The sequence below is a fragment of the Lates calcarifer genome, linkage group LG15 (assembly GCF_001640805.2).
Source record: "Lates calcarifer isolate ASB-BC8 linkage group LG15, TLL_Latcal_v3, whole genome shotgun sequence".
NCBI classification, from domain to species: domain Eukaryota; kingdom Metazoa; phylum Chordata; class Actinopteri; family Centropomidae; genus Lates; species Lates calcarifer.
Genome location: NC_066847.1, coordinates 12272770 through 12299704, shown reverse-complemented (window position 1 = coordinate 12299704; position 26935 = coordinate 12272770). Strand labels below are relative to the sequence as shown.

At 41.7% G+C, this 26935-nt stretch overlaps 3 protein-coding genes across 7 annotated transcripts in view; 2 read left to right on the top strand and 1 right to left on the bottom strand.

Annotated features, from left to right (window-relative positions):
* The window catches only part of adam22 (ADAM metallopeptidase domain 22), a 61586-nt gene extending 48573 nt beyond the window's left edge, over window positions 1-13013 (top strand). The window contains exons 15-32 of one of the 3 annotated variants that reach the window (XM_018686112.2): window positions 282-381; window positions 477-548; window positions 881-973; window positions 1222-1302; window positions 1404-1454; window positions 1570-1633; window positions 1730-1835; window positions 1922-2041; window positions 2444-2612; window positions 3259-3370; window positions 4162-4252; window positions 4615-4668; window positions 5086-5286; window positions 5775-5875; window positions 6014-6080; window positions 6927-7016; window positions 9281-9404; window positions 10023-13013. In XM_018686112.2, coding sequence (XP_018541628.1) covers window positions 282-381; window positions 477-548; window positions 881-973; window positions 1222-1302; window positions 1404-1454; window positions 1570-1633; window positions 1730-1835; window positions 1922-2041; window positions 2444-2612; window positions 3259-3370; window positions 4162-4252; window positions 4615-4668; window positions 5086-5286; window positions 5775-5875; window positions 6014-6080; window positions 6927-7016; window positions 9281-9404; window positions 10023-10043 — 1717 coding nt within the window. In that variant the 3' untranslated portion in view covers window positions 10044-13013. The remainder of the gene's footprint in view (window positions 1-281; window positions 382-476; window positions 549-880; window positions 974-1221; window positions 1303-1403; window positions 1455-1569; window positions 1634-1729; window positions 1836-1921; window positions 2042-2443; window positions 2613-3258; window positions 3371-4161; window positions 4253-4614; window positions 4669-5085; window positions 5287-5774; window positions 5876-6013; window positions 6081-6926; window positions 7017-9280; window positions 9405-10022) is intronic. The other 2 variants (XM_018686108.2, XM_018686109.2) reach the window with 2 other exon arrangements.
* Window positions 13014-13079: 66 nt separating this feature from the next.
* On the bottom strand, window positions 13080-17532 carry gtpbp10 (GTP-binding protein 10 (putative)). The gene is made up of 10 exons (XM_018686128.2): window positions 17388-17532; window positions 16110-16303; window positions 15857-15948; window positions 15552-15696; window positions 15378-15451; window positions 15248-15300; window positions 15041-15148; window positions 14873-14950; window positions 14592-14715; window positions 13080-14177 (listed from the first exon to the last, which is right to left on the bottom strand). The coding sequence occupies exons 1-10, from the start codon at window positions 17418-17420 to the stop codon at window positions 13966-13968; spliced, it is 1113 nt and encodes a 370-aa protein (XP_018541644.1). The 5' UTR covers window positions 17421-17532; the 3' UTR covers window positions 13080-13965.
* Window positions 16310-26873, top strand: osgin2 (oxidative stress induced growth inhibitor family member 2). Of its 3 annotated transcripts, XM_051075932.1 has the most exons (8): window positions 16310-16793; window positions 16909-17014; window positions 17883-18052; window positions 21434-21526; window positions 21663-21799; window positions 21888-22079; window positions 22190-22281; window positions 22379-26873. In XM_051075932.1, exons 4-8 carry the CDS (start codon window positions 21460-21462, stop codon window positions 23559-23561), a joined length of 1671 nt encoding a protein of 556 aa, XP_050931889.1. In that variant the 5' UTR covers window positions 16310-16793; window positions 16909-17014; window positions 17883-18052; window positions 21434-21459; the 3' UTR covers window positions 23562-26873. The 3 variants fall into 3 exon arrangements, with proteins under 3 accessions (XP_050931889.1, XP_018541633.1, XP_018541638.1); XM_018686117.2 differs by lacking the exons at window positions 16310-16793; window positions 16909-17014; window positions 17883-18052 and adding an exon at window positions 18172-18759; XM_018686122.2 differs by lacking the exons at window positions 16310-16793; window positions 16909-17014; window positions 17883-18052 and adding an exon at window positions 18773-18958.
* Window positions 26874-26935: the final 62 nt, after the last annotated feature.

Below are 26935 nucleotides of genomic sequence, written 5' to 3'. Positions count from 1 at the left end.
ACATCAAATATGTATGGTATGGTGTCTCCTGTAAGAAATACAAACTTTATTAATATGACAAACACGGTATTGTCTATAGAACTGAAATTAAATGTGAGGTATGAAAAGTCGTTTTGTGTGGGTAAAAAGGTTTAAAACAAATCTTTTTCATGCCAGTTACAAAGTGTTTTTTGCTGTACTGTGTTTTTGGGAGCGAGCCCTCTCTGTCTCTCTCAGTATTAACTGAGGGTCCGGTCTGTACTGTATCCACAGTAACCGCATATTATGGTTGTGTTGAACAGTTTCTACCTGCCCAAGAGGTTCTCCGACTGCAATGTGGAGGAGTACCACAACTTCCTGAACAGCGGAGGAGGAGCCTGTCTTTTCAACAAACCTCTTAAGGTTTGTGTCACACTCACCCACACACACACGCATATATTTAGTGTGGTGTTTTCTCAGTGCTTTGAATGTTAATTCTGCCCTTTCCTCCCCCTCAGCTTTTGGACCCACCCGTCTGTGGTAACGGCTTTGTGGAGCCAGGAGAGGAGTGTGACTGCGGCAGCCCAGCGGTGAGCGACAGTACTGTGGATGAGACCAGATGAATGCAAATAGGAGGATGTATATTAAAGGGTTAACATGATAATCAAGGTCAAAGTGATGGGCTAATTACCCAACAACAAAACCACCTGCTGTGACATACTTTGTCTAACAAGAGGTAGTTTGAAATAATGAAATCATTTCACTGGAGAAATCAGAGAGCAGCAGACAGTGTTAACAGTTATTGCATGATTGTAGAGTTTGTCCAAAGAGACCTCTGTTTAAATGGGTCATGTGATGTGATGATGTGTTAAATGAAAAACAGAAACAAGCCCACTGAGAGCAGTTTCTGTTTGTCTTTCAGGAGTGTGCCAGAGAGGGGGATAACTGCTGTAAGAAGTGTACCCTGACTCAAGGCTCAAAGTGTAGCAACGGGCTCTGCTGCAACAACTGCCAGGTACAAGATGGTTCACAGCCACACCTTCTACAACAGAGGCAGTGACTACCCATGGTGCCAAGCAGAGGGAATTACCTCTAAACAATTTTAACTCAGATGTCATTTTTGGTCCTCCATATGGATTTCCTTTAATGTAATGCATGATTTGGGTGAAATCACTAAGAAAGAAAGCTGAGCTGGTGCAGAGGGTAAAGAGATAACAAACACTCTCAGAGTCTGTGTGTAATCTTTATTGTATGCTGTTTCAGATGGAGTTCATGGGAGTTGTGTGTCGAGATGCAGTGAACGACTGTGACATCCCAGAAAACTGCACAGGCAACTCCAGCCAGGTGAGCATGAGCTTCCCTCACACAGTTTCCTGTGACCGGAGCTCCAAACTTAACATTCAAACATTCATACATTTTCTTTTTGGTTTTTCTGCTTTTTGCAGTGTCCACCAAATGTGCACAAGATGGATGGCTACACATGTGAAAAGGATCAGGTGAGATGTTTGACAGTGGTCACTGGGTCTCACTGTATCTTGCATTTAAAAGAAGAAAACTACTTACTTGCTTCTGCGCAGGTGACGTTTTTTGACGTTGCGTTATTTTCTACAGGGTCGCTGCTTCAATGGAAGGTGCAAAACCAAAGACAGACAGTGCAAGTACATCTGGGGAGAGAGTAAGTCTAGCATTCCTGTGTGATTAACTCGTAAAGAGATAAACTCCCTAGACTGTACATCTTCATGTTGGCTGTATCGTGTTGTGTCCCCCTCAGAGGCAACAGCAGCTGACAAGTTCTGTTATGAGAAGCTCAACATTGAGGGGACAGAGAAAGGCAACTGTGGGAAGGACAAGGACACCTGGATCCAGTGTAACAAACAGTAAGCCAGTCATCTCTATGAATGTAAGCTGTGTAATTCTGGGATATTCTCTCCAACTGATCTGTGGTTGCACCTCTGTGTTTCAGGGATGTTCATTGTGGGTACCTGCTGTGCTCCAACATCTCACCTGCACCACGACTTGGAGAGCTGCAGGGAGGGCTGACCTCTTTCTCTGTAGCTCGACACAGCGCTTCTCTTGACTGCAGGTAACACATCACTGAGGAAAAACAAACACTCCTTGCAATTCTCAAAGCCCAAACAGCCTAAAAAAGACTGCTGGTGATTCATCTCTAACCTCTGCACTAGTTTTGTTCCATGGCTCTGTATTTTTAGCAGTAAAACCACTGTACAAAACTCGACAGAAGTAGACAACATGATTTAAACATCAGCATATTTGCAGTGTTTCCATAATGAAGTTTGAAATTAAACATTTTTGATTGTTCCTTAACAGTCTCAGTTGTTCATAAAGTGACGTAATTCTTGGGCATGGAGAAAAGTGCTTTACAACATAGATGAAAATGTTTGAGGGACATAGTGTAGTATTATCTGAACATAATCTTTACCATATTAAGTGCAGTGTAAGTGACTCATTCATGTTTGTTGTTCAGTGGTGCTCATGTGCTGATTGATGGAGACACCGACCTGGGATACGTCGAGGATGGGACGGCCTGCGGGACAGACCGCATCTGTTTCAATCACAAATGTCTCCCAATCCAACAGTTTAACTTCAGCACCTGCCCCGGGACCACTGACAAGACCATCTGCTCCGGACACGGGGTACACATGCACACTGAACACACAACCATTTTAGCCACTGACCAGAAACTGTAATCAGGGTTAGAGCGGTTTGTTTCAGGCTAGTTGAAGGACCATGAGTAAAAGGTAAACTATCTCTAGATAAAAACTGATCTAAAGCTTCAAATACAATGGGAGATTCAGAACTCAGAAAAACCTTTTCTCAGCCATGTCAAAATTCTCCCAAATCGAGAGCGTTGTTTGGGTGAATTTGAGTTAGTTTTGTGCTGTAGTTTTTTTTTTTTTTTTTTTAATTCAGTTTATATGCAAAATATATAAATCTTGGAAATGTTAATAACAACCCCAATTCATCAGACTAAGCTCCATACCTTAACTTTAGTCATTAAACTCAATGTGTAGGTGAACCCCTCAGAAGCCAGACCAAGTTTTACAGAAGCATTGCCCCTAAAACCTCAAACTGAGTGTCTTGAATAATAGTATGTCCAATAGTAAAATGTTATTTTAGGACACTAGGTGTTATGACACTTTTATTGCTCAGATTGTTAAATTTTCAAAAACATAATTGCCTCTTTTTCTATTAAATTCTTTGTACCATAATTTTCAAATGTAAAGATTTTGAGTATAAAATGTGTCTCTCAGTGCCTTTTTTTATATGTTCATGCTGTAGGTGTGCAGTAACGAGCTGAAGTGTGTGTGTTACCTGGGCTGGGCTGGAGAGGACTGTAACTCCACGTCTCCTCTCAGTTATCTTGTGGTGGGACCGACTGCCTCAGTCTCAGGTAGAGATGTTAACACTCTCACTACCTGCGGCCCCTGATCATACCTCTATCTATGTCCTGTTTTCTGTACTCTTCTGCTTCTTGTCATTCATTCCTCCCTACACTCTACCCATGCCTCCATCTCTTTCAGTTTTTTTTATTATCCCTCTCCTTCACCAGTCCACACATGTTAATATGTTTGATATTTCAAGCTTTCTCTTTGTTTTTTTGTTGATTGTTTCATTTTTGTTTGTTTTAGCTTCGTGTTGGGCTCACGTCTGCTCATTAAAACCAGCTGCATTTGTATTCACTGAACCATGCATGTCATTCTTTTTGTTTGTCATTATTTTCACACTCATTCTTTGTCGACAGGCTGATGTCTTTGACGGAGTGACTTGAGGTCAGATTTGAGTTCTTTTTTCATTGTATTTGTCCTGTCTTTGATGTCATTTCCTGGTTCTCTTCCTCTCGCACCCTCACCTCGGTCAGTTAATTCCGACCATTACTGAGTTTAAAAAAAAAAAACAAAAGAAGCTGTTTTTGATTGTTTTCCCCAATGGGAACCTACTGCTGATGTAAGTTCCCCTCAGAGTAGCACTGAAGGTTAACAGTTTGTTTGTTCTCAGTTTATTCCCCCTTGTTCTCCTTTTTCTCTTTTCCTGCTAAATGTAGTGTGTTTTTGTGTTCTGCTGCAGTGTTTTGTGGTTTGTGTATCCCCATGTGTCCACATTACTCAGGAAACAAGAGACATCCAATTAACACACACATGGCTCCCCGCTCTCCCCTCTTCCTCCTCTCTTCTTCTGTCTCAGGTATCACCAGTACAAACATCATCATCGGGGCCATCGTAGGCTCCATTCTCTTCCTCGCTCTCATACTGGCTGTTACAGCCTGGTGCTACAAGTAAGTGTCCCTGTAGCCTGCACTAGTAATGTTTTTTTTTTTTTAAGCGAGTTGTCGTGCCGCCACCTGAGGTCACAGGAAGTTGTTATGCTTATTTTTTCAGCCTTGTAATTCACAAAAAGATAAAATATTAAACATATTAACAATAATTTTAGACCTCAAGGGGCTCTAAAAACCATTCAAACAAAGTAAAAAAATCTTTGGTTGAAGTCATCACAATAAACATGCCGTCACTGACAATGGGTACCAAGTAATATTGCTTTGTTTCGAGGGGTCACATGTCAACAAGGTTAGGCTGTAAATGATGTGCCACAAAAGCTATATTATTATTAGCCTGAGAAAACTTGTACTTCTCTTCACAGGAGCTATAAGCAGAGACGCTATGTCGAGTCTGAGGTCCACCGAAGATTCTGCCGGTTTGCTCACTTATGTTATTTTTCATGTGTTGCAAGTTGATTATAAATGTCAGAACTGTGATATGCTCAGGTGTGTTTTAAGTTTTTTTTTGTTTTTTGCATAGAAGAAAGTCTTTGATTGCAACAGACCTCTTACTCTGAAAATATCCAAGACCTAGAGCAAAATGAGCATTACTAATCAGCTGTGAGAATATCAATCAGATGACCAGAGGTGGAGGAACTACCCAGATCTTTATTTAATGACAAGCACCAATGATTCAGTGCAAATTTATTCTGTTACAAACAATAGTCTTGCATTCAAATTTGCTTAAGAAGAATTATTATCAAAAAGAATGTAAACTATCAAAAGCAAATTTTCCTGGAATTTTCCTCTGATTTTGTTTATTCCTACCTAAAATCATTCTTCTATATTTCCAGACAAATGCCCCCAGGTGACTATGTAACAAAGCCTGGGGATGCAGATTCATTTTACAGTGACATGCCTCCGGGTGTCAGCACAAACTCCGGCTGCAGCTCCAAGAAGAGGTCAGCCTGCCTGTCGCACCTGCAGATTTGTACCCTGTCCTTCACTCCCTCCATCCCATCCATTTCTCAGAACATCTCACTGTTTGGCTTCAGGTGTGCCATCTCATCATCACTCATTCATTGTGTGTGTGTGTGTGTGTGTGTGTGTGTGTGTGTGTGTGTTGCATTCACGAGCGTAGATAAGCTCAATATGTGTTCATTGTGTTCACATCATGCTTTATTACTATCATGGCTTTTATTCTCTGACTGTGAACATTTTGGAAAAGGACCAAAATGTTCAAAATACTGAACATCTTGCTGATGTAGAACTGGGCAGAAAACCTCTCAGTACTCCATTTCTTCCATCATGTCACATTCGTCTGCCATGATGCTGCTTCATGACTCGTAATGTTGCCATCTGCTGCGATGGTGTTTCCATTTTCTCCTTCATTTATCTTGGCCTTTCCCTCATCTCCATATCTGCAACAGGAGCAGCGCAGCATTTAATGATTTGTAGCAGTTTAGAAAAACGATGTTGCACTGATAATATGTTGTCTTTGTTGTGTGTGTGTGTGTGCATGTGTGCATGTATATGTGTGTAGATCTAATGGGCTGTCCCACTCTTGGAGTGAGAGAATCCCAGATGCCAAACACATCTCTGACATCTGTGAAAATGGGCGACCGAGGAGCAACTCATGGCAAGGTAACAAACAAATCCCCATTCATATATAAGAGGAAATAGTTGTGTTTATCCTGCACTGAATTTCACTCGGATGCCTCAGAAAGAAGGAAGCAAGTAACTGTATTTAAAGTGTGTGCTTCATGTTCTGTTTCTCTCCAGGAAATCTGAGTGGTAATCGTAAGAAACTGAAAGGAAAGAAGTTTCGTGCTCGCTCTAACTCCACAGAGTAAGTTCCTTGTGGCAAGCTGGTAATGTTGCGAGGTCCACGAACTTTGACATTGGGGTTTGAAGATAAAAAGAAGCTCTACTGGAAAACAGACATATCGGGTCCTGGCTGGTCGTTGGGTTCCTGTAAAGGATAAAGCTGATGTTATTCTTTTATATTACATATTTCAACAAATCCCATGAAAAGGCCAAAATAATATTTTACTTGTTTGTCTCTCAAGACATAACTTTGCTACCTTTTCTGTGGCTACCTTCTTTTCTTGCTACCTTAAACTTTGTGTCAGGGATAGAGAGAGATGTAAAGAGTGTGTGGCACTGAGGCTCACAAACTAGTCAAATTGTACGTGCCTGTTGACTGTGAATGAACAATGAACAGTGTGCATCGGCTGCCTCCCAGCCTGGCGTGTTGGTTTTGTTTGTTGGTTTGAAGGTCTTGGCCACATGAAGTAGTCCGCAGTGCACCTATTCTCACTATAAGCATGAGACTGACTGAGTGGCGAGAAGCTAACCGCTTGGAATGATGTGACATGTAACCAATATGCAACTGAGCCTGTAACACACAACACAGTTGTTTGTGATTTTCATGGTGCTGTTTTCATCTGAAACCACACACAGGTCTGTCCGCCATCTTTCTCACCATTTTCTCAATTGCATCTTGGTGTTTGTTCAGGATATCTTTGCTCTGCTCTGCTTTCCTAAAATATTTCCTCTTCCTCTCTCCCCCTCCCCACACTTGCTTATTTCTGGAGATTTTCTGTCCTTTTCATTTCTTTCTCTTCCTTCCTTTTCTCTCTTCTCCCCCTCCTTGTGTTGTGTCCATCACCTCCCCTCCCTCCCCCTCCCACAGGTATTTAACCCCTCGCTTCAAAACAGAGTTTTATGATGTAACTAAATGGGTAGAAGATGTGAATAGAAACACTCAAGGACCTTACCTTAGGTATAACCTCAGACCATGTCCTGTACCCCACACGCTTGTCTAAAACCCCCCTCACTTTTGGTTTGATTTGTGGTTTGGTCAAGGAAAAGTAAACAGTGCAAATCTGGCCTCTTTTCTGCAAAAGTTTCAAAGTAATATCTGAGAGAAAGTGTTATCAACAGCTGGCATGTTGCGACTTGGAGTTCTTAAAAGGGGTTGCTGCTGAGCATAAAAAAAACGGATGATGAAAAAAAGTTTTTCTGCTTCCTTGAGTTATATTTTTTGCCCTGTTTCAATAAAGACTTTTTTTTTCTTTTTAAACAGCTGCATTTTACGTTGCAGATTTTTATTTCCTGCTGTACTGTACTGATGCAAATATGGCTCTTACTGCCTGTGCTAGTGTTATAGTTATAACACCATCATTTTATTCCTAATTTCTCCTTGTCCCCTCCTTTGCTTCCTCCCCTTCAGCCTCTTGTTACCTCTGCATGTTCAGTGTCGTTGTGTCAGTAAGTGTCTGTGTGTGTGTGTGTGTGTGTGTGTGTCGGCCCGGGCCTAAACTCCCAGTGACCTCATGTGCCTCTGCGTCAGTGTGATGTCACAGCAGAGCCAAACGTTTTGGGACGCTGCTCTGACATCATCACTGAGCTGCTGTGATAAGCTCTAAGCTACCTCTCTGATCATGTCCAAGGTCTATAGATAATCACAAACACGCTGCTTCCTTAACAGTGAGGAAGCTCATGGGCTCACTGGCTCTGTAGAGCTCTGGTCCCATGTTAGCGTGCCGACTGTTTGTTCACCTCAACAAACTAAATGTCACCAAACAGTCAATCAGCATTGTAATCTATAGACCTTCACTGTGTCCAGGAGCACATTCCTGCCCCCTCCCCCTATTAGAATGTTTATTCAATGACAGAAACAGTGAAATAAAGTGGAGAGATGTGGAGGATTATATCGGCATATCTGGGTTCCAGATCTAAAAATCCCACAAGAAACAGCCCAAAAGTAGAAAGAAGAAAGATGTACAACATAGACAATAACACTAAAAAAAGGCCTGTTAATCCAGTCCAATCATGTGGCAAGGCAAGGTTATGAATTAAGCAGACTGTCGCCAAAATATTACAGTCATAAATTCTACAAATTACAGCAGCAACAGCCATGATAGGGTGTAGGGAAGCCATAAAGAATCCTGCATAAGAAACAACCATTTACAAACAGTATAATTGTGTTTTCAGTGCCACTAGAGGGTGACATAAATTTTGTTTCAATCCAGCCACCATGTGTTTTGTTCTTGAGAGCAACATAACAAATTTTAATGTCATGGAGAATTTATTTGGCATTTTCAACAGATCCATGAGCCGGTAGAGGTCATGTTTCTGTAGTAGCCTCTCAACACAGCAAACTGACATTAAAAGCTTGATTTCTTAGAAACAAATGGCCACAACATAACTTTACAGAATTGCTTAATAATGCAGGAGATGTAAAAGTACTTCCAGAGCCGGCCCCTCAACTGACTTCTCCACTCTCTCCACTGCTTTGACCAGTGCAGGTATTTACTGACCACCACACAGTAGTGGTGTAAAGAAGCTACTGTAACATGGGGCAGGCTCTCTGTGTCTGTTTCACTGGACTCTCCCTCTGAATCTCTTAGTCTGTTGTTCTCACCCAGCTCCGGTCTGGTCTACTGTCCCATTCACCTCATCATGCTCACTGCTCCCAGCATTCATTGTTTGAACACGCTCACTGAGCCAACTCTTCAAGACTGCACACCGACTCAGCTGACGGCAGAACTTACCTTTAGCAGGATGCTTTTATTCACACAGACTAAAGGTATATTTCTACAAATGCTGGCCGTTTGTGTGTCAGTGCAGGATGATGAAAAAATAATGCTGCGGCACGGTGATGCATGTGAGTTGCAGGAAACTATGACTATGCCCACACCGCTGCTGGGTGCTGTGTACTGCTGTGTACAATACTGTGCACAGAGGTTGCCCCTAAAAGCTGAGCTGAGGTCTCATATATTTTTTGAACAGATTACATGTCTGTGCTTTTTGGGGGAGCGGCAGTAAGAGCTTTTAAGAGCAACCTCTCTCTGCTGGAAGGTGAACGCTGAATAATTAGAGCAGCTCAAGGAGGATGTTGCCCAAAGTCACAGATCTAACATTAGCTCAACTTTCCTCAGTCTAACCTCATTTATCCATCTGTGTCTTTGGCCAACATAATCCTGCACCAACCAGAAAAGGAGAGGCAAGATTTTGATAATGTCACTTCCTCTTTTTCCTCAGGACGTTATCCCCTGCCAAGTCTCCCACTTCCTCTACAGGATCTATTGCATCCAGCAGGAGATACCCATACCCCATGCCCCCTCTCCCCGATGACCAGAGGAAAGCCAACAGGCAGAGCGCCAGGGCAAGTATCAATCAGGAACACATTATGTAATTTAAAAACCCTCAATCTGGTCATGATGATGTTTTTTCCAAAACAGTGGAGATTCTGCACTGGTTGGCATGAAATAGGGCAGGTTATTACGGACGCTGATTATCTTAATGTACGAAGAATCAAATCTTTTGGCTTGGATTGAGCTACAAACAATTTTTAATAATGCCTTTGACTTGAAGATGAAAATTAAATGATTATAGGTTCAATTAAATGAAAAAAAAAAAAAAAAAACATTGTAAAAGTTGTCAAAGTAGATCCAAGAAAATTGATCACATGGTAGTGTTTTTTTGTGGGACATTCCAGATGTTACATTTGTTTTCCTCCGCTCATTTCCCTCGTTTGTATGGTCACAAAGACAAAACTGTGAACACCGAAGGAAAACTGAAACATCTGCTAATGAGCATCATGATTTAAAGGATCAGTCTGGTATTATTTATGTTTTTAAGACCAGCCTAATCCTTCAAGTACAAAGACAGAACCAAATCTATGCAAACAGGAAATGTGACTGACCAGCAGTGAAGTCTTGCAAATGTTAAAATGTCTTTTCTCTCTCTTCTCTGTGCTTTTTTCTCCCTCCCTCCCTCTCAGCTGTGGGAGACTTCAATATAACAGCCGTCTTACCCACGCTGCAAAAAACCTTAAGGAACTACACTTGTCTCTCCTTTTCTATGAATGAAAAATACAAAAATGAAACAAAATTGACTCTAAACGACTAAAGAGAAAAAGAGAGAGAGCCCCCCCTCCCCACTGCAGTGGAAATAGACAGAGGTGTGTGTGAGTTAGTATGTGCAAGCATCTCCGAGGCCGTCTAGCCAGACATTCAGTGGATCTCTACGAGACGATGCGGAGTGCTGGCGGAAGAAAAACCAGCTCTGCATCCACTCCAGACCAGCTGGAGCTCAGACTGAGCTGTTCCTGTCTGCTCAGGCCTCACCCATGGGACTGGAAACCCCACCACTTTGACCCCCACCTTTTTTCCGTACCTGTCCCTGAGACCTTAAACCTCGACACACATCCTCCTTAGCTCGGCTCTCTTCACCCTCACTTCAACACCACTGTCCCCTGAGTTATTCAACCTCCTCTCTAAAAAAAAGAAAGAAAGAAAGAAAAAAAAAAGGGGCGGGGGGGCAGCAGAGCCAGGAGCAGGTCATCATTATCACACACTGCATCGCTGGATTTGTCGGATCATTTTGACGCACGTGAATCACTGTATAAACTCCCCAACACAGTATGCATGAGACAACCCTGTTTATCAGCAGCCTCCTCCTACTGAAAAGACGAGAAGAACAGCGGTCTGATCTGAAAGGAAAGCATGTGAGGGGGCAGTGATTTTATACCTTCTGTAGGCTTAGATGCTTTCTTTCCACTATAGGTAACCCATATTGTATCACTAGTTATAACCCATAACCCCTGAAATGGACCCGACCCTGACCCCTCCACCCTCGCTCTTCCTCCTCCCCCCTCCCTTCAGTTTGTTTGTGCGTGTGTAAATATGTACAGTAAAATACACACAGAGTATGTTTTTATTTTGAAAGAGGAGACTCTCTTCCTCTTGGTGTATTGTGTTGTAGACAGAAGCAGATCTCTGTAGATGAGTGTAGAGACCCCCGCACTCGTTCTTCTGTCTGTGTTTCTACTTTTCGTCCTCATTTTCTCTTCCCTCTGGCTATTTTCCTGTGTGACTGTGACCTCTATAGCTTTCTCCATCCACAGCAGAATGTAAAAGTGTTCTTTTATATATATACATATATATATATTAACACTGGTTTCATCCATCTCTGGGAGAAATACATAGACACGAAGTGACGACTGAGGAAGTGTTGACAAAGACGTTGACTGTGGCACAGTGAGAATGTTACTGAGATGGTATTAATTTAGCGAAATTTGAATAGTTTTATGTGCCATTGCTGTGTGAAATGAGTGGACTGAGATGTGTTTGGTGTAGTTATAGACGTGCCACTTTTCACTCGTGGTTTTTGGAAATTACCCCATTGATAATGTTAAGATGTTTCGAGTTTTCCCTTGATTCTGCATTAGGATGTTCGAGACCAGTGTGCTCCGTTTTTTTGCGGTGAGAGTACATAAAGTCAGCGAGAAGTCAGTGACGTTAGCGTGGCTGATAACCACGCTCTGTGAGAATCACCATGATTGGAGATGTGCATTTTGGATTTAGCTGTGATGATTGAGATATTTAGCCTTGTAAATGATTAACTATGCTGTACAGTGCTTGCTGTTTGAGCTTGTGAAGACCAACAGCATGACAGTTCTATATCAAATTAAGTTATTTCTCTGGTAGGCTGTTTGTGAGACCATAATGGGAAAGGAGCATGTCGCTGAAAGACCTTTTCCCCCCTTATTGCCTATTGCTGTTGTCTTTAATGGGTTTGTGTGCCGCAGACAGACTACACTGCTTTAGCAAAGTCAGGACAACTCATGGCAGGAAGTCACAGGGTTTAAACATGATTAAGAATGGAGATTTTGTCATGCCAGTGTAGCTTATTTAAGGTGGAAAACGAATCCCATATCACTCCCCAAAAGCAAGTTCTTTGTACAGTTACAGCTCATTGCTCTACCTTGTGTAGAAACTGTTGTCTTAAGGCCTCTTGTTTGTCATTTTACTGTTGTTAAGTTTTTGTTCCGGTGTGGACACTTGTTCATTTGTAATTCATGTATGCATTAGGACTGTATAGGTAATATGATCGTCACAATATTGGACTAATATTGCTACTAGTATCTTTTTTATTAAGTACCTTTGTAATGTTCACTTTTTTCTCAGCATTATGTACAGCAACTATTCAAACAGTAATTAAGTGCATTATTGTAATTATGTGTGTTGATGAGTTTGAATGGAGACATGATGACTTCTCTCTTTTTTAAAAAACACATTAGTTCCTCTGGCACGTGCTGATCTGTATCACGTAAGTTTTGGGCACAGATGTTGTAAATGAGATCTGACTGGGCTCCTGATTTGCCTTCATCCAGGGTTTTCCTCTTTGCCCTGGTCTTCTTAAAGTATTGGTCAGAGTCCAGTGGCCCAGGCCACGGAAAGCAGCGTGTTTTCTCAGAGCTCTTGAGTAATACTTTTAACACCATAACAACGCGCTTGTACAGCAAGACATTGGTCCTGGTGTCATGGACGTTGCACTATATGACACTCTGAGGCGGTCAATCTTCACATAAACATATCTGCTGTATCTGCCTGCGCACACGGGTGGACTGACCAATCCCAACAGGACGACTCTGGTGAACGTCCCCACAGATGAGCTGTCTATGTCTCTGCCTGTCCAGAGACTTGAATGTATTTGTGTGCTGGAGCACAACAAAACCACCCAGTCCTCAACCATGTGGCCCCATCCTGCCAGACACATCGGCACTCTGCTCCAGGAACCTTAAAAACCCCACATGTACTAGTTCAAATCTAAAACTGCAGTTGCTGTCTATTTTTCTTTTTACTTTTTAATTTTTGCCTGTATGCTGTACAGACTGATGATGCAAAAATCAATCCCCATATTTTTTTCTCCTCTTAATCATTCAGTATTGTAATATATTTAATATAAAATAAAACTTTCATCAACACAACTGTCTATGCTGCCAGTTCTAACAGCTCCACAGCTCCAACTCTTAGAGGAAAAGAAACACTACATGTACACTGGAAAACTGACTCCATTTATTAATTGTTTTGTGTCACAGCACTCCTGGGATGCACTGATCCAGTACTAACCTTATTTAGTGGATCTAGAATCAGCCAGACATGACTGATCCACATTAAATACACTTTCTTTGTCAATGTCATTATAACATTCAGTGTTTCTGCCATGATTCATTCAGTCACGGAAGGCTGCAGGCTCTGTTTTTGTGCCACGTCCCTGACCTCATGTTACACTGCATAAAAATGATTCCAATTATTTCTGCACAGTCAGAAATACAGATTTCATATTTGGGGAAAAGAGAGCACAGGTATTAGATCAGATTCCCTGCCTTGAAGCATCAGAATCTGTGTCAGGAGAGGGGAAAGGTCAGATCACTGCATCCTACAACACACACCAATAACAATAAACAGAAGCTTAACCTTTGTTCGCAATCAGATGAAACCGAAAAGAATTATTCGGTTCAAACGCAGTAAGTTCTGTGTATCATTAAATGAATCTGGCGTTAAAGCTGGAGCTGCATTTGCATTTGCTCGGCCAACGAAAGGCGTACAAATCTTTCTTCAAATAGTTTACATCAGTCTTTTTACAATACATCTTGTCTGAATAAAGAAGGACCTTGTCAACAGTGACTAAGGTTTTGACAACAATCGCCAACTTAGCAAGTGACTCAACTTGTAACACTTGATGTCAGAAAGTCAAGAGTAATGCTGAAGTGCACTGAGACTGCGTGGTGTCTATTGTCACAGGTAGATGATGTTTACCTGCACAGTGCTAAAAGTTCTACTTCACCAGTTTGAACTTTCTTGGCAGACAGAATAAGACTCATCTGTAATCGCGCACATTTGGTCCGACTGAAATCCGTGAGATGTCGCCCGTGTTTATCACAAATGCCCATGTGAGGGGAGCCTAAGTGCCTGCAGTCTTTCTTGGTGGATGGCTTTAGTTGCCATGGCTGCGTCTTCATCGAGCGACTCTCGGATGCATCTCTTCAATTGGTCGATGCCAAACCTAGTGGTGGCAGAGACGGGAACCACGTGTCTGAAAGTCATGTACCTCTTCGGTATCATGTCGTCAGGCAGCAGATCAGAGAACTCTGCAGGAGAGAAAAACAAAAGATGTGCTTTAGTTTGTCTGAACTTGGATAATCCGTTTATTGTTGTATAGTTGTTCATACTAAGCTTTTTTTTTTATTTTGCACATGCAGTATGAGTTTCAACATGTGAATGAGGAGGCGTTTTTTTTTTTTTTTCAAGGAACTTATAATTTAACTGCAGCTCTTTATAGATGTTTAGGTTTAATGTTGATGTGTGGTGTTTTCTCCTGAACTTAACACTTAACCTCTAATTGGAAAACATTGTCTTAGTGGCATGAATTGTAATGTAAATCCATTGAGATAGTTTTTTCAGTATGCAGAGGTGCATTTATGGGGTTTAGAGATGCATGATGTTTAATTTGCATCATAGATATAATTGAATTCTCTGATTGCAAGAATTTAAAAAATAATTACTGTCTGGGTTTTGTAGCTGCTCCTCTAGCTCTTGTAGTTTGTCCTTAGCTTCAGGCAGGTCCATCTTATTCACCACCAGCAGAGCAGGCTTCGACACAAGCTCCTCTTTGTACAACTCCAGTTCCTTGAGGCGGAGGGGAGATGGATGAAGAGGAAAGATGGAGGAGGTAAATAAATGATACAAATGATGCAGACAGGTGAGGATTCAAGTCTGCGAGAAGAACGAGATTAGAAACATTATGTGACTCTTTAGATGAGTTCATTCATAGCATTGATCTCACCTTGGTGAGAAGCTGCACAGCTTCAAAGGCCGATCTAAACTCTGTTTTACTGGCCAGCTGGAACCCACAAACATCTACCTGCAGCCAGAAAAGACACAGTCCAACAAGAATAGATTAACCACCTTCAAATTCGTTATATGTAGGTGTCATCTTTTTGTCTCTACTCACTACAAACAGCAGCTGCTTGGTCCTCTCCATGTGTTTTAGGAACTTATGACCCATGCCTTTGTTTATGTGAGCTCCTTCAATCAGGCCTGGGAGGTCAGCAACAGAGATCTACAGAGAGGAAACAAATTATAAGAACACAGCTCGAAGAGGATAGAAACCAATTTAACAGACAGTTAAAGTACCAAGCACTAATACGCATTCCCATACCTGTTTGTAATCTTCATACATCAGTTTGCCAATCTCTGGTTTTAAAGTTGTGACTGTGAAATAAAAAAGATTTTAGAAATGCCACCAACACAGTAACACAGTAAACGTGTGTCTAGTGTTGTGTACGTACAAGCGTAGCTGGCAATCTGAGGTGTGGCGTTAGACATGGCTGTCAGGAGAGAGGACTTTCCTGCATTTGGGAACCTGATTCAAAACAAAGAATTCAGACATTCAAAGAAAGCTAAAGCCAGTTTGAACCTCAGCTGAAATGGATAGATATGTTCATGTGTGCCTCTGCTCTCACCCAACAAGGCCCAGGTCAGCGATAAGTTTGAGGTCCAGTCGAATATGTTTGGCCTGGCCCTTACTGGGCTCAAATGCAGAGTGGAAGGAACCTCCGGATCCTCCTTTTGCCACCATCACACGATCGCCTTCAGTGTTCAGGTCCCCTATAATGAAAGAAAATAAATCAATAACTCACACACCACAAATATTAATGATAACTGATAATTCTCTTTGCATGTTTTCTGACTCAAATGCTGCATGTCCTAACCAAGAACTTTCATGTGCATTATTAGCTTTTATGTCAAATTAAGCATCTCAAATTACCAAGTTTGCGACCATCGTCAGTGGTGACTGTGATACCAACAGGAGCCAAGATCTCTGCGTTCTTCCCCTTCTCTCCTTTCAGTGCTCGGACGCTGTTGATAAATGAAATTCACACACAGGATAAATACACAGAACAGCTTGGACTGATAAGTCTTAGCATCTATTATATGACGTGTCTGAGGATCTCTAACAAACACACATCATCAATTGATGTCAACTTCACGTCTGATAATTGAGATTTAGAGAAACCAACCTGCTGTTGGCTCCTGGCCCACCAACAAAACGTTTCTGAGGGTACTTGTCCTTGATTCTCTTCAAGGTCACACTCTTTGACGCCACCACCCAAACATCTCCCCCCTTCCCTCCCTGTCCCCCAAGACGGGGTAAACCCATGCCCCCACTGCCTCCACGGACGTACAGACGGAGATTGTCCACAAAGTTTCCATACTGCAAAGAGGCACAAGAGACATTACACTGATGAGATTCACTCATTAATCCTAGTACTGATAATAAACAGGTGAGCCAAGTTTTGAAGCTTGGTATCCTAAACTAATAACAATAACAATTCTCAATGTTTAGCAGTGATGGGAGAGAGAGACAGTGTTTTTTCTATTTAATTCTACATACACACACGAAGAAAGCTACATGAATGTATTTGTATTCTGAATAACTGATCTATCAGATCATATTAGTCTTAGTTTTGTTGGGTTTGAACTAAATTGCTACAACTAAAGTGGAGTACATCAGCAAGAGCACCTGACAAAGTACTACACCACATTAAAGCTAGTCTTGCTCATAGGTTTGACACCAATACTGTATTTAAGACAGGCTTGTGTTGTTCTGTAGGTCATGTGATCTGGTCCCTTCACTCTCTTTACACATAGACTTGGACTATAGAAGTCTTGGACTTAACTGTGACATCCCTGACATTTTCTAGGTGAGTATGATTGCAACTATGTCAAAGAAACGATACACATGTTGTTTGAGGGAACAATCCCAACTCAAGGTCCACTCTTTAGCTGCATGATGGGATTGTTTTGTCTATTTCCGAGGTCCAAAACGAAGAGCTAATTGAAGGCCGTTAACAGACCCATCTCCATGACAACCGAGCAACCGTCTGCTGATGAACACCATGTAATGCAGCTGAAAGCTGAAGCAGTAAGTGGACCTCGAGATTAAGATTAAGATTGTGTCAGACTGTTATTTTCAAATATCAGAATGAGCTGTCCTTTTGTACTTTACGCGTTAGATATATATAACAGTGAACACAAGTTAAGCTACGTTGACGTGCAGATATCCAACTACAACGCTAACTACACCACTCACTACACTGTTCAGTCGCAGACGAGTAACATTGCAATAAAGTTAAAAGTTGATAAAAGAGTAAATATTTGCAGAGGTCACAGACCGAGATAGCCCATGTTGATGTTCTGAGACTAGTTAGCCAGTTAGCCACCCAGCTAATGTCGCAGGTGTTTAGAAAACCATTACTGCCCATCAAATTGTTTCAAGAGACAGCTTCAGTACTTACCTTCCGGAGGCACACTCTACTGAAATGGACCATTTTCTGTGGCGTTTATTGCCACTTTTTGTGTTGTTGACTGAGTTAGCGGCTAGTAGACATGTGTTCTATGGAGGACAGGAAGCTACGGTGGCCCTGAAGGCTAAAACACAAGGACATTTCACAAAACGCAAAGACGTTCCGACTGATATATTATTACATAGAACATCATTACTGATGCATCAGTGTGTGAGAGCTGCATGTAACTGTTGTAGCTGCTCGAGGTGGAGCTAGTTTGAACAATGAACAAGGTCACCAGAGAAATGTGAGGGATCATGAGATGATTAATGAGAGAGGAAGGAAGAAAAACTGAGTTCTGAGTCACAAATTTGTTTTCAGTTTCTGAACTTAACTCTCTTATCTTTGATTTTTGGTGAGATATTGGATCATTTTACTGAAATGAAACTATGTGAGAAGTTTGAAGAGAAAAATCACTGTTTTACAATTAAACTTTGTTTTTGTAAGATGTCAGAAGCCATGAGCTATGTCAGGATTTCCTACTAGAAGAGCCAACCTCCCAGGTCCAGGCTATAGAGAAGGCAACTTGAAGAGAGGGTGGATCCAAGATTTGGTACCATGTCATAGGATCGTATTTTCATCAAACAGACAACTACGCATGGATTTGTGAGATAAAGGTAAATGACACCTTATTATAAACACTTTCATAAATACAGAAAGCATTTAAACTGTGGAAAGATATTGGCATGCATATTTGTTTACATGGTTAGTTCACTGATGTTTTTTCAACTGACATGTTCTGATTGCCAAGCCTGCGGTCTTCATCAGAAATGTTGCTGAAGCTTCCTGTCAGCTAATTTATGTGATAACAGGTAGGATGACCAAGTCCGCAGAAATCAGCTGACAGGAAACTTCAGTCTATTGTTTACATGTTCTTTTCACTGTGAATTTTAGTACCCACACTGCAAAGCAAGATGTAGTTAATCTGTGCCTTTGTACTGATAATGATGATAATAATACCATTGTAACAATACACGGTGTTATAAGTGAATTCCATGTATAGTCTAGACAATAATGCAGTGCATCCCATAAAGGCAGAAGTAAGTGAAGAGTGGAGTGTCGTTGTGAGGATGCTGAGAGATGCTCTGATTTTCCGGCTCTCTCCTCTCTCTCCGTGAACGTGCGCACGCCTGCCGGTGCAGAGTCAGTTGCGCATGTGACGACAAAAGCAAACGCAGAACCCGGTTTCTCTCCCCCTCTCTCTCACATACACACATCAAGATACTCTGCCATCAAGATACAGAGGAGATCTACCCCTCAGGCGACATCAATGAGCTGATCAGACCTGAATATACCAGGTCTGCTCGGATTTAACCGCACGGAGGTATGTGAAGATGTTTGAATGTGTGTGTGTGTGTGTGTGTGTGATGACGAGAAAGAGGCTGGCTTATTATCTCGTGCAAGATCCCGGACAGTGGGATAGGTCCTCCCACCGGTGTCTGCATATTTATACGGTTAGAGATGCAGGCGTGGGTCGTGATAACAGGACGCGACTGGGAGATAGAGAGATAAATCACAGCGCGGTAAGAGTTCCTGTTCTTGGCCAGATGTTGCGAATGGATGTCCGTGAGTGTGTGTGTTTGACCTAAATTATGCAATGATCGCTGACATAGCCTCTGTCGCATGTGCTTCTTGTGCCTTATTGGACGGAGGCTGCAAGGACCGCTGCTCGGAGTCGGGAGTGTGGTGGGAGGTTTGAGCCTGTGTGGGTCCAAGAGGATGATGTATATGAAGGGCAAACACACTGCTACATCCTCCAGCTCCCTCTGTGTTGCCTGTGCTGCAGTAACATCCACATCCAGTATATAACCAATCTTTAAAGTTAACCCAATTTTATAACTGACCTGCAGGCTGTACAAGTTGCAACCACGATGCTGTAGTTGTAGGACTGTGAAAACCACACGCACCTTTCAAACAGAAACTAACTCAGGAATAATTAGAAAACCCAGCTCAAGACGCATTAATATTTTCTGGCATCGTTTCCAAACGAATTGCACACGCTTGCATTCAAAATATACATTATGTTATTTCATTGACCCATAATGAACACGAAAAGCCACATGCTTCTCTTTAAGTTTCATTTGTTTTCCATATATAGCCCACAATACTCAGTACACCATGTTCTAGAAAAGTATGGTCCGTCCTCTCCACACATGCTGCAAAAAGCGCACACGTTGGCGCATGAGAGGGCAGGAAGACAGTAGCTACCAACTAGCCAAAAATGAAGTCAACTAACATCTTAGGTTTGGGCATTTATATCACTATTACTTTTTGTGTGTGGATGTGTTGTGTTTTACTCTCAGTGGTTCCCTGAATTTTAAACATAGTATTCAGGCTCTTCCTTTCAGGTAAAGCAGTTTAGATGATCTGTGTTTTTTTCTCTGGTATTCAGTGAAATTTTGTTGAATCTCAAAATGCAGTAGGCTACAAAACACAGTTTATTTAGTCTTTCATTTGCCACCATCATCTCAAAAATATAAAGCTGTATTATTAAACAGGTCTAGATGCCACATGATGCAATAACTACCTGATGTGCTCTATGATAATTCTAATGGGGCTGATAGATAAGAGCAAACATCCAAAAAAGACTGCTGTGTGACTAAATAGTCTTTATAATAAGAACAATACGTATAAGTTGAGACTGTTTTGTCATACATACTGTTGCTAAAGTCAAGAATTAGCTTCTTTACTGACCTACATACTGTGTTTTGTCAATCCTATGGGGAGAATTTGTTATTTTGAACTGTATATTTCACTGGTGAAATAAGACTGTAATCTTAAGATAGATTAAATTCTTGTGAACTAGGTTGGTTCCTTTGAAATCCACCCACCTACAGTAGGAGACTTAATTTGGTCTGAAAGTTCTGGCAAAATCAGCTTTTACAACTGTAAACACTGTGGGGTTTGTCAAATTGAGCAGTGGCATGGAAATACCAGTATCAACCTGCCAACTGGGGGCACAACATTCTCCTAACGGGGCAGGCAATGTGTGGAATCCCAGTGCTTTCACTGAAAAGGGTAAACAAGCCGATGACCAAAGACAACCAGTTGGCTTACAGACACAGGTCAGACAGAGGGAGGGAGAGGGGGGTGCACGTGAAATGAGGCAGACTGTATTGGCAGCAGGGAGACATGGGAGTTTTGAGGGAAGTGAGCCAGAGTTTTGGGATGTAAGACAAAAGCAGTGCGGGCAGTGTTTTGGTTAGTATGAAACTAGGGCAAGTGGGCACTGCTTGCTGTGGGCCGTGGGTAATGTTTTGGCGGGAGTGTGTGCGTGTGTTGTTGGTGGTGGGTATGAGGGGAGGAGGACCTCTGATGGTTAGGTCTGTCAGCACGCCAGGACCACATTCTCATCCTGCTGCTGTTGAAAGGGGCGGTAAAGACATAAACAGGCCCAGTGGGATTAGGGCCCACTCGGAGGAGTGATCAGGGGGGATTTGCTGCCCGGCGGGCACACAATGGCACTGTCGCGTAACACACAAACACACACTGCACATGCTCACCGGCAACGTTTCACAACAGACCCAAGCCTACATAAATCTGATTAGAACTCCCTTTTGTTTGGGAAGCGGTGCCGGGGTTAACAGAGGCTAGCCTCGCCGCAGGCCATGTTTGATAGGACAGGGGGTGTGTGGACGTTGGTGGGACAGCAAAGAGAAAAGCTGGGGGCACGTTGTGTTGTGGCGGGGTGTTTCCACGTGTGTGAAGCCCCAGACAGACAGGGAGGGTCGTGGTTATGTGTGAAAACACAATAACAGGATGAATAAAGGTTTTTTTCCCCCCTCAATGCCTGTGTCTGTGAGTCAGCTGATGATGGTTGATGGAGACAGGATCTAAGCTAACATGAGACAACAACAGCACCGGCAGACACAAAGACAGCAAGCCGGTTTGAACCTGTTCAAATAATCTGACCCAGAAATAAGAGGTACTGCTTTAGCTGAATGGACAGCTACTGATGCTTCTGGAACTTTCTTCATATTTCTATTGTTCCTCCTCAGTGCCGGCTCTGGCCCAGGCTGCAGCCATGCCTCTTCTGGAAGAGACCACTCTACCACAGGAGCACCCACCTACTGTCCCTGTGGTCATCATAGGTAAACTTTTTGCCCTAAACCTCCTGAGCTTTAATGGTAGCACTCTGTGACTTGGCCACATTTTAAAGTCTTTCTCAATCTACCTGGTATCACATAATGCTGTGTGCCCTGCTGTAATGCTAATCCAACATTTCAGGCAACGGACCATCAGGTATTTGTCTGTCCTACCTGCTGAGTGGATACAAGCCCTACCTAGATACGGCAACAGTCCACCCAAACCCAATACTATACAGGAAACTTCAGGAGACCAAGCACCTACCCATTACTGAACAGGTAAAAACACCTACAGAGTCCCTGCATGTGTACATATTACCACACAGTCACTCAGGTACGCCATGATATGGGTACGGTTTTCCTACAGGATCTAGAATATTTGAGTGAAGGTCTTGAGGGAAGGTCAAGGAATCCAGTGGCTGTGCTTTTTGACACACTGCTGCACCCCAATGCTGACTTTGGCTATGAGTTCCCCCCTGTCCTTCAGTGGAGGAGGGACAAGCAGCAACACATCCCACATCTAGTCCTGGGTCGGGCAACACCTGGAGGTGCTTGGCATGTAAGCTACAAGGTTTAGTCTTCCACAACCTTGAAACTCCATATTTTCTGTCAATCCTTTTGTCATCTTTTGTCGTTGCATTTTCTTCTACCTGTTTTTTCCTTATTCAGGCAATGGAAGGCTCTATGCTGACTATTAGTCTTGGCATCTGGATGGAGCTTCCCGGCATCAACTACAGAGACCTGACCAACGGGAAACGCAGGTAAGAACAGGGGACAAGGTTGACACCAAAGACATGACTCAAGCCTCCATTAAATTCTATGCCACTTTGTTCCTCCTCGTCTCTTTTGTCTCTCTAGGGATGTAACAAGTGACAGAGCCACCCCAGAGGAGATTTCATCCTATTACCGTAACTATGTGAAGCTAAAGGGCCTCCAAAAGAATTTTGTTGACAACACCTACGTGACCTCCGTCCAGAAGCTCTGCCGGGGGCACGAGGGGGAAGGTCTGGAAAATAGGCACAATGATCAAGGAGATGTGAGGGTGGGAGATGGTGGGAATGAGGGTTTTGAGGGAAATGGAGTTGAGTGTGTAAACAACGGAGGAGGGGGGGCCCTCTGGGAAGTAAGGGGATACCAACAGGTTCAGAACGACACTCACGTCCCTTTCTCTCTGTTTGCTGAGAATGTAGTTCTGGCCACTGGTGCATCCGATTCACCGATTCGATTAGGTGTAGAGGGAGAGGACCTACCATTTGTATTCCACAGTATCTCAGACCTGGGCCTGGCCGTGAGCACAAGAAAGCTGGATATGAACTCTGATCCAGTTTTAATTGTAGGTGCTGGTTTGAGTGCGGCAGATGCAGTTCTATGCGCTTGCAACAGCAACATTAGAGTGTTGCATGTCTTTCGTAAGAGCATTGACGACCCAGATCTCATCTTCAAACAGCTGCCCAAGACCCTGTACCCAGAGTATCACAAAGTTTACAACATGATGTGCTCTCAGACCTACACCAATGTGGCTCCCTCCTCTGCTCCCAACAGACCCCAGGCAGTTAGTATTGCCTCTTCAGTATGTGCCAAGATGTGTCCAAAGCCCCAACTTGCTGCAGGTAACATTGCTGGTAATGCCAGTGTCAGCCTGTTTCCTGACTACACCAGTTTCTCAGAGCACTGCGTGGTGTCCTTCCAGTCTGACATGAAATGTTTGCTGCAGGGGAAAAACTCTCTCAAGGCATTCAAGATCTCCATGGTCCTGGTACTGATCGGGACCAATCCAAACTTATTTTTCTTGAAGGGGCAAGGCCAGTACCTGGGTCAGGATCCAACAAAACCCATCTCCTGCAAGCAGAACCCAATTGACATCCACCCCTATACTTTTGAGTGTGCCAAGGAACCAGGTCTGTTTGCCATGGGCCCGCTGGTGGGAGACAACTTTGTTCGCTTTTTGAAGGGTGGTGCTTTGGGCATTGCCTCCTGTCTGCTGAAGAGACTCAAGAAGAAAGGGAAGCTCATCAGCAATGGAGGGAATAACTTCATTTGAAAACATGATGGATAAAAAGAGCAGTACACGTTGGTCACAGGGCACAGATTTTTAGTGCTTTTACCAACTGATGTAAAAGGCGTGGGGGAGTCTTAATATGTTTTAATCATTAATGCAGTGTTTTCTCATCAAAGCTTAGGCATTTTTACAACTTTCTGAGACCAAAAAGACAGTGGATGTACACTAATTAGTTTCTAAAGAAACAAAAGACAACTTTCAAGAGTGTTGTCTGACTTCATAAGAAGTCCCAAGAAGTCCAAGCTACCGTGTGCCAATGTTTTCTAGTCAATCTGTAACCTCACAACTGAATGGGACCTTATTTTCATCAGGGTTATTTATTTGTTCACCATGTGTCTTTCTATCCATTTACTAACAAACTTTACTTGCTGTCGTATCACAATTTAAGTATTGTTTCTCCAAACTTACTACTAGTACTAAAAAGTAGAGGCAACTTCTCTAATTCTTCATGCAACATATAGCTTTAGTTGTGTCAGTCATGAGCAATTGCAGAGCAATCTGCAATCCCACTTACAAACGTACGATGATCTGAACTCTACGCAACATAACCACGAGTGGTGACTGTCTGCAATCAGAGATGCACACCAGATTTATCCAGTAACGTGTGAACTGACAAGTTCATGGCTTCTCAAACTTAATGTTCCTGATTATTCTGAGCCTATCATGTGTTCTTTTCCCCTCTTTTTCCTTACTTCAAAGATTCTTCTTTTAGCTGCTATTGTAGGTAGTTGGAGCCATATACCTAAAAAGTTAGAGAAATCTAATAAATCTGACTTGTTACTTTTATTATACTGCTACTAAAAGGCTTTCTATGCAAATAATTTCACTTGCAGATCTGAATGTATTCTACGACACCCATTGCTAATTTTACTATGGGCAGCAAATTTGGATTCAAGTATCCTGGCCAAAGTTATGGTCATTAAAGAATCATTCTGGTGTTTTTCATTTTTCTTCTTTTTCATTTACCTCTAACAAAATGAAGATCTTCACGTTCCACTACAGTGAATATAGAAAATCTTTTATATTTGTTTAGATTTGCATTCAGACCAACACAAACCTCACAACACAAGAGACTACTAAATGCACTGCAACCTTTTCCCTATAATAATATTTAATATTATTTTCTCCCCCTGGGTTTTTTTCCAGACCAAAAAATATTTCACAGCCCACTCTGAATTCTGATACGTAGAAACTTCTCACATATTTAACCTATGCTTTGAACTAAAGATGGACATTTTGTTTACTGAGAGAAGTGTAAGTAAGTGTAAGAAAATAGGATAAAACAAGAAGCACCAGTATGATGAACTGAGCCTTTGAAGATATTTGCCAATTGCATCATGAAGAGAATATAGTGAAAAAGTAAAACAACTACAGCACAAATTCTGCTGTGCCAGCTCACCTGTATCTAACAGAATTCACATAGATACACTTGGAGAGAAGGTTCTTTAAAAAACAGAAAAAATAGGAAAAGCACACTTGCGAAATAATCATTTTTGAAATCATACCTTCCAAATAGTTTATTTTTCTATTTTTAGAAAACCAAATCTTAGCATTCACTTTCTATTTTTGTAATGACATTACGCATTTTTTAAAAATGTTTTGGCTATCCCTGTGAAGAATAACATTTAAACTCCATCTTGAATTATTCATATGGCCTGAGTGCAAGACTCAATTAATATATCAGTAATTATTATCGATCATCTGTAATTGTAGTCATACCATTGAATTTTCCTAATACTGTGACACAGTTTTGTTAATACTACACTAAACAGCAAATACAAGTCAGACTATTTTTGAGATACACCAACAAGGCAAGTTCATATGTAATTTCCCTAATCGTATTGACTTTTTTTTTCATTCCCCCTCCGCTCTGTATGTGCATCTATATATATCTATAAATTATTCTGCCATTTTTTAATTCAGCTTCACAGTAAACAGCCACTACTGTTTTTTTAAGTGCCAAATAACAGTTTAGTGAGGTTATGAGCAGTGACAGTAGCAATCTATTTCCCTTTTCTGCTACATTTTGCATCCTTTCAGTCATTTAAACACTGTCTGTGTTGCCATATGGATATTTCTTTTGTGTGTGCTGCTCACGCACAGCCCAAGGTTTGTTTATTGTGATGTGACATTTTGATCCATGTGTAGGGAAATTCTTCTTTTGCCCCCCTCATATAATACAATAATCTAAGTCAGTGTTGGGGGTGAAACGTTATAATAAATAATGTTATGTAGTCATATTAATTTTTCCACTAACAAAGTAGTTTAACACGTTACTGTTTAAGTTTTGGTAACATATAACAGTTAACTAGTGGAAATGTTGTTACTTGTGCTAAATATTGAATTTCAGCTGAATTATTCCTTGATGCTTTTTTCACTGACTTCTGAATATTGTTTTGATATAAATATTAAATATATGCATGCAGGCATGAATGACTGCCTAGCAGCAGCTGCTTTGAGCAGAAGACAGAAAAGTGCTACAAGGATGGATGTGTTAAGAGTTTTAGCCAGTACATTAAAAACAGGAGTGCAGAGAAGACAGGATGACTCAAAAATGGAGATATCTCTTATTGTTTTGAGCTTACTTCAAGGAAAGATAATTAAAAAAAAATATGACCCTGTTACATCCAGGTCGGACACACCTGTCCACAGCTGTCAACTCCAAGAGCAAATGTGGTTGCTTAGTAAAGCACAGACAGGTTTATTTTGTGTCCATCCATGTACTTTCAATTTTATTACAGGCTTATATTGATTTTTAGAAAGAAACTAAGTACATAGTTAAGTAGTAAGCAAAATAATCCTGTTGCAATTTAGAGAAACCAACTGTCTTTCAAGGTCAGTCTCCTAACTTATTTTGGCCACTCTGCTGCTCGTGAAACAGACTTTTACTACTGCATGATTTCCGCTTAATGCTGAGTTAACGCTCAACTCGTACATGGCACTTGCTGTGAATCTGAAGGGACATGAGGGTTTCAGCTATCTACGCAGAAAGGCCAACAGCTGTTTGGCATGACAACTACTTACTGTATCTGAACAGTTTCTGATCTGTAAAAGTGCCTGATTTGAGGGTTGGCTCATCTGAGATCGATTAAGAAACGGTAACACTTGAATCCCTCTCAAGTTTCTAGTTCAGCTAAAACCAGGGAACACATTTGGTCTTAACTTCAAAACGAAGGAAAAGCTGCTTTCAGCATGTAGAGTTTTAATGCTCTCTTGTACAATTGAAGAGTTTTTAATGTTTTGTATGCCGTATTTTTTATTATTGACAAATAAAAACTTCTCTGAAAAAACAAATGTCTGAACTCATAGAGACTGTTTTGTTACATTGCTTGCTGTCAGGGATTTAAATAGTTAAT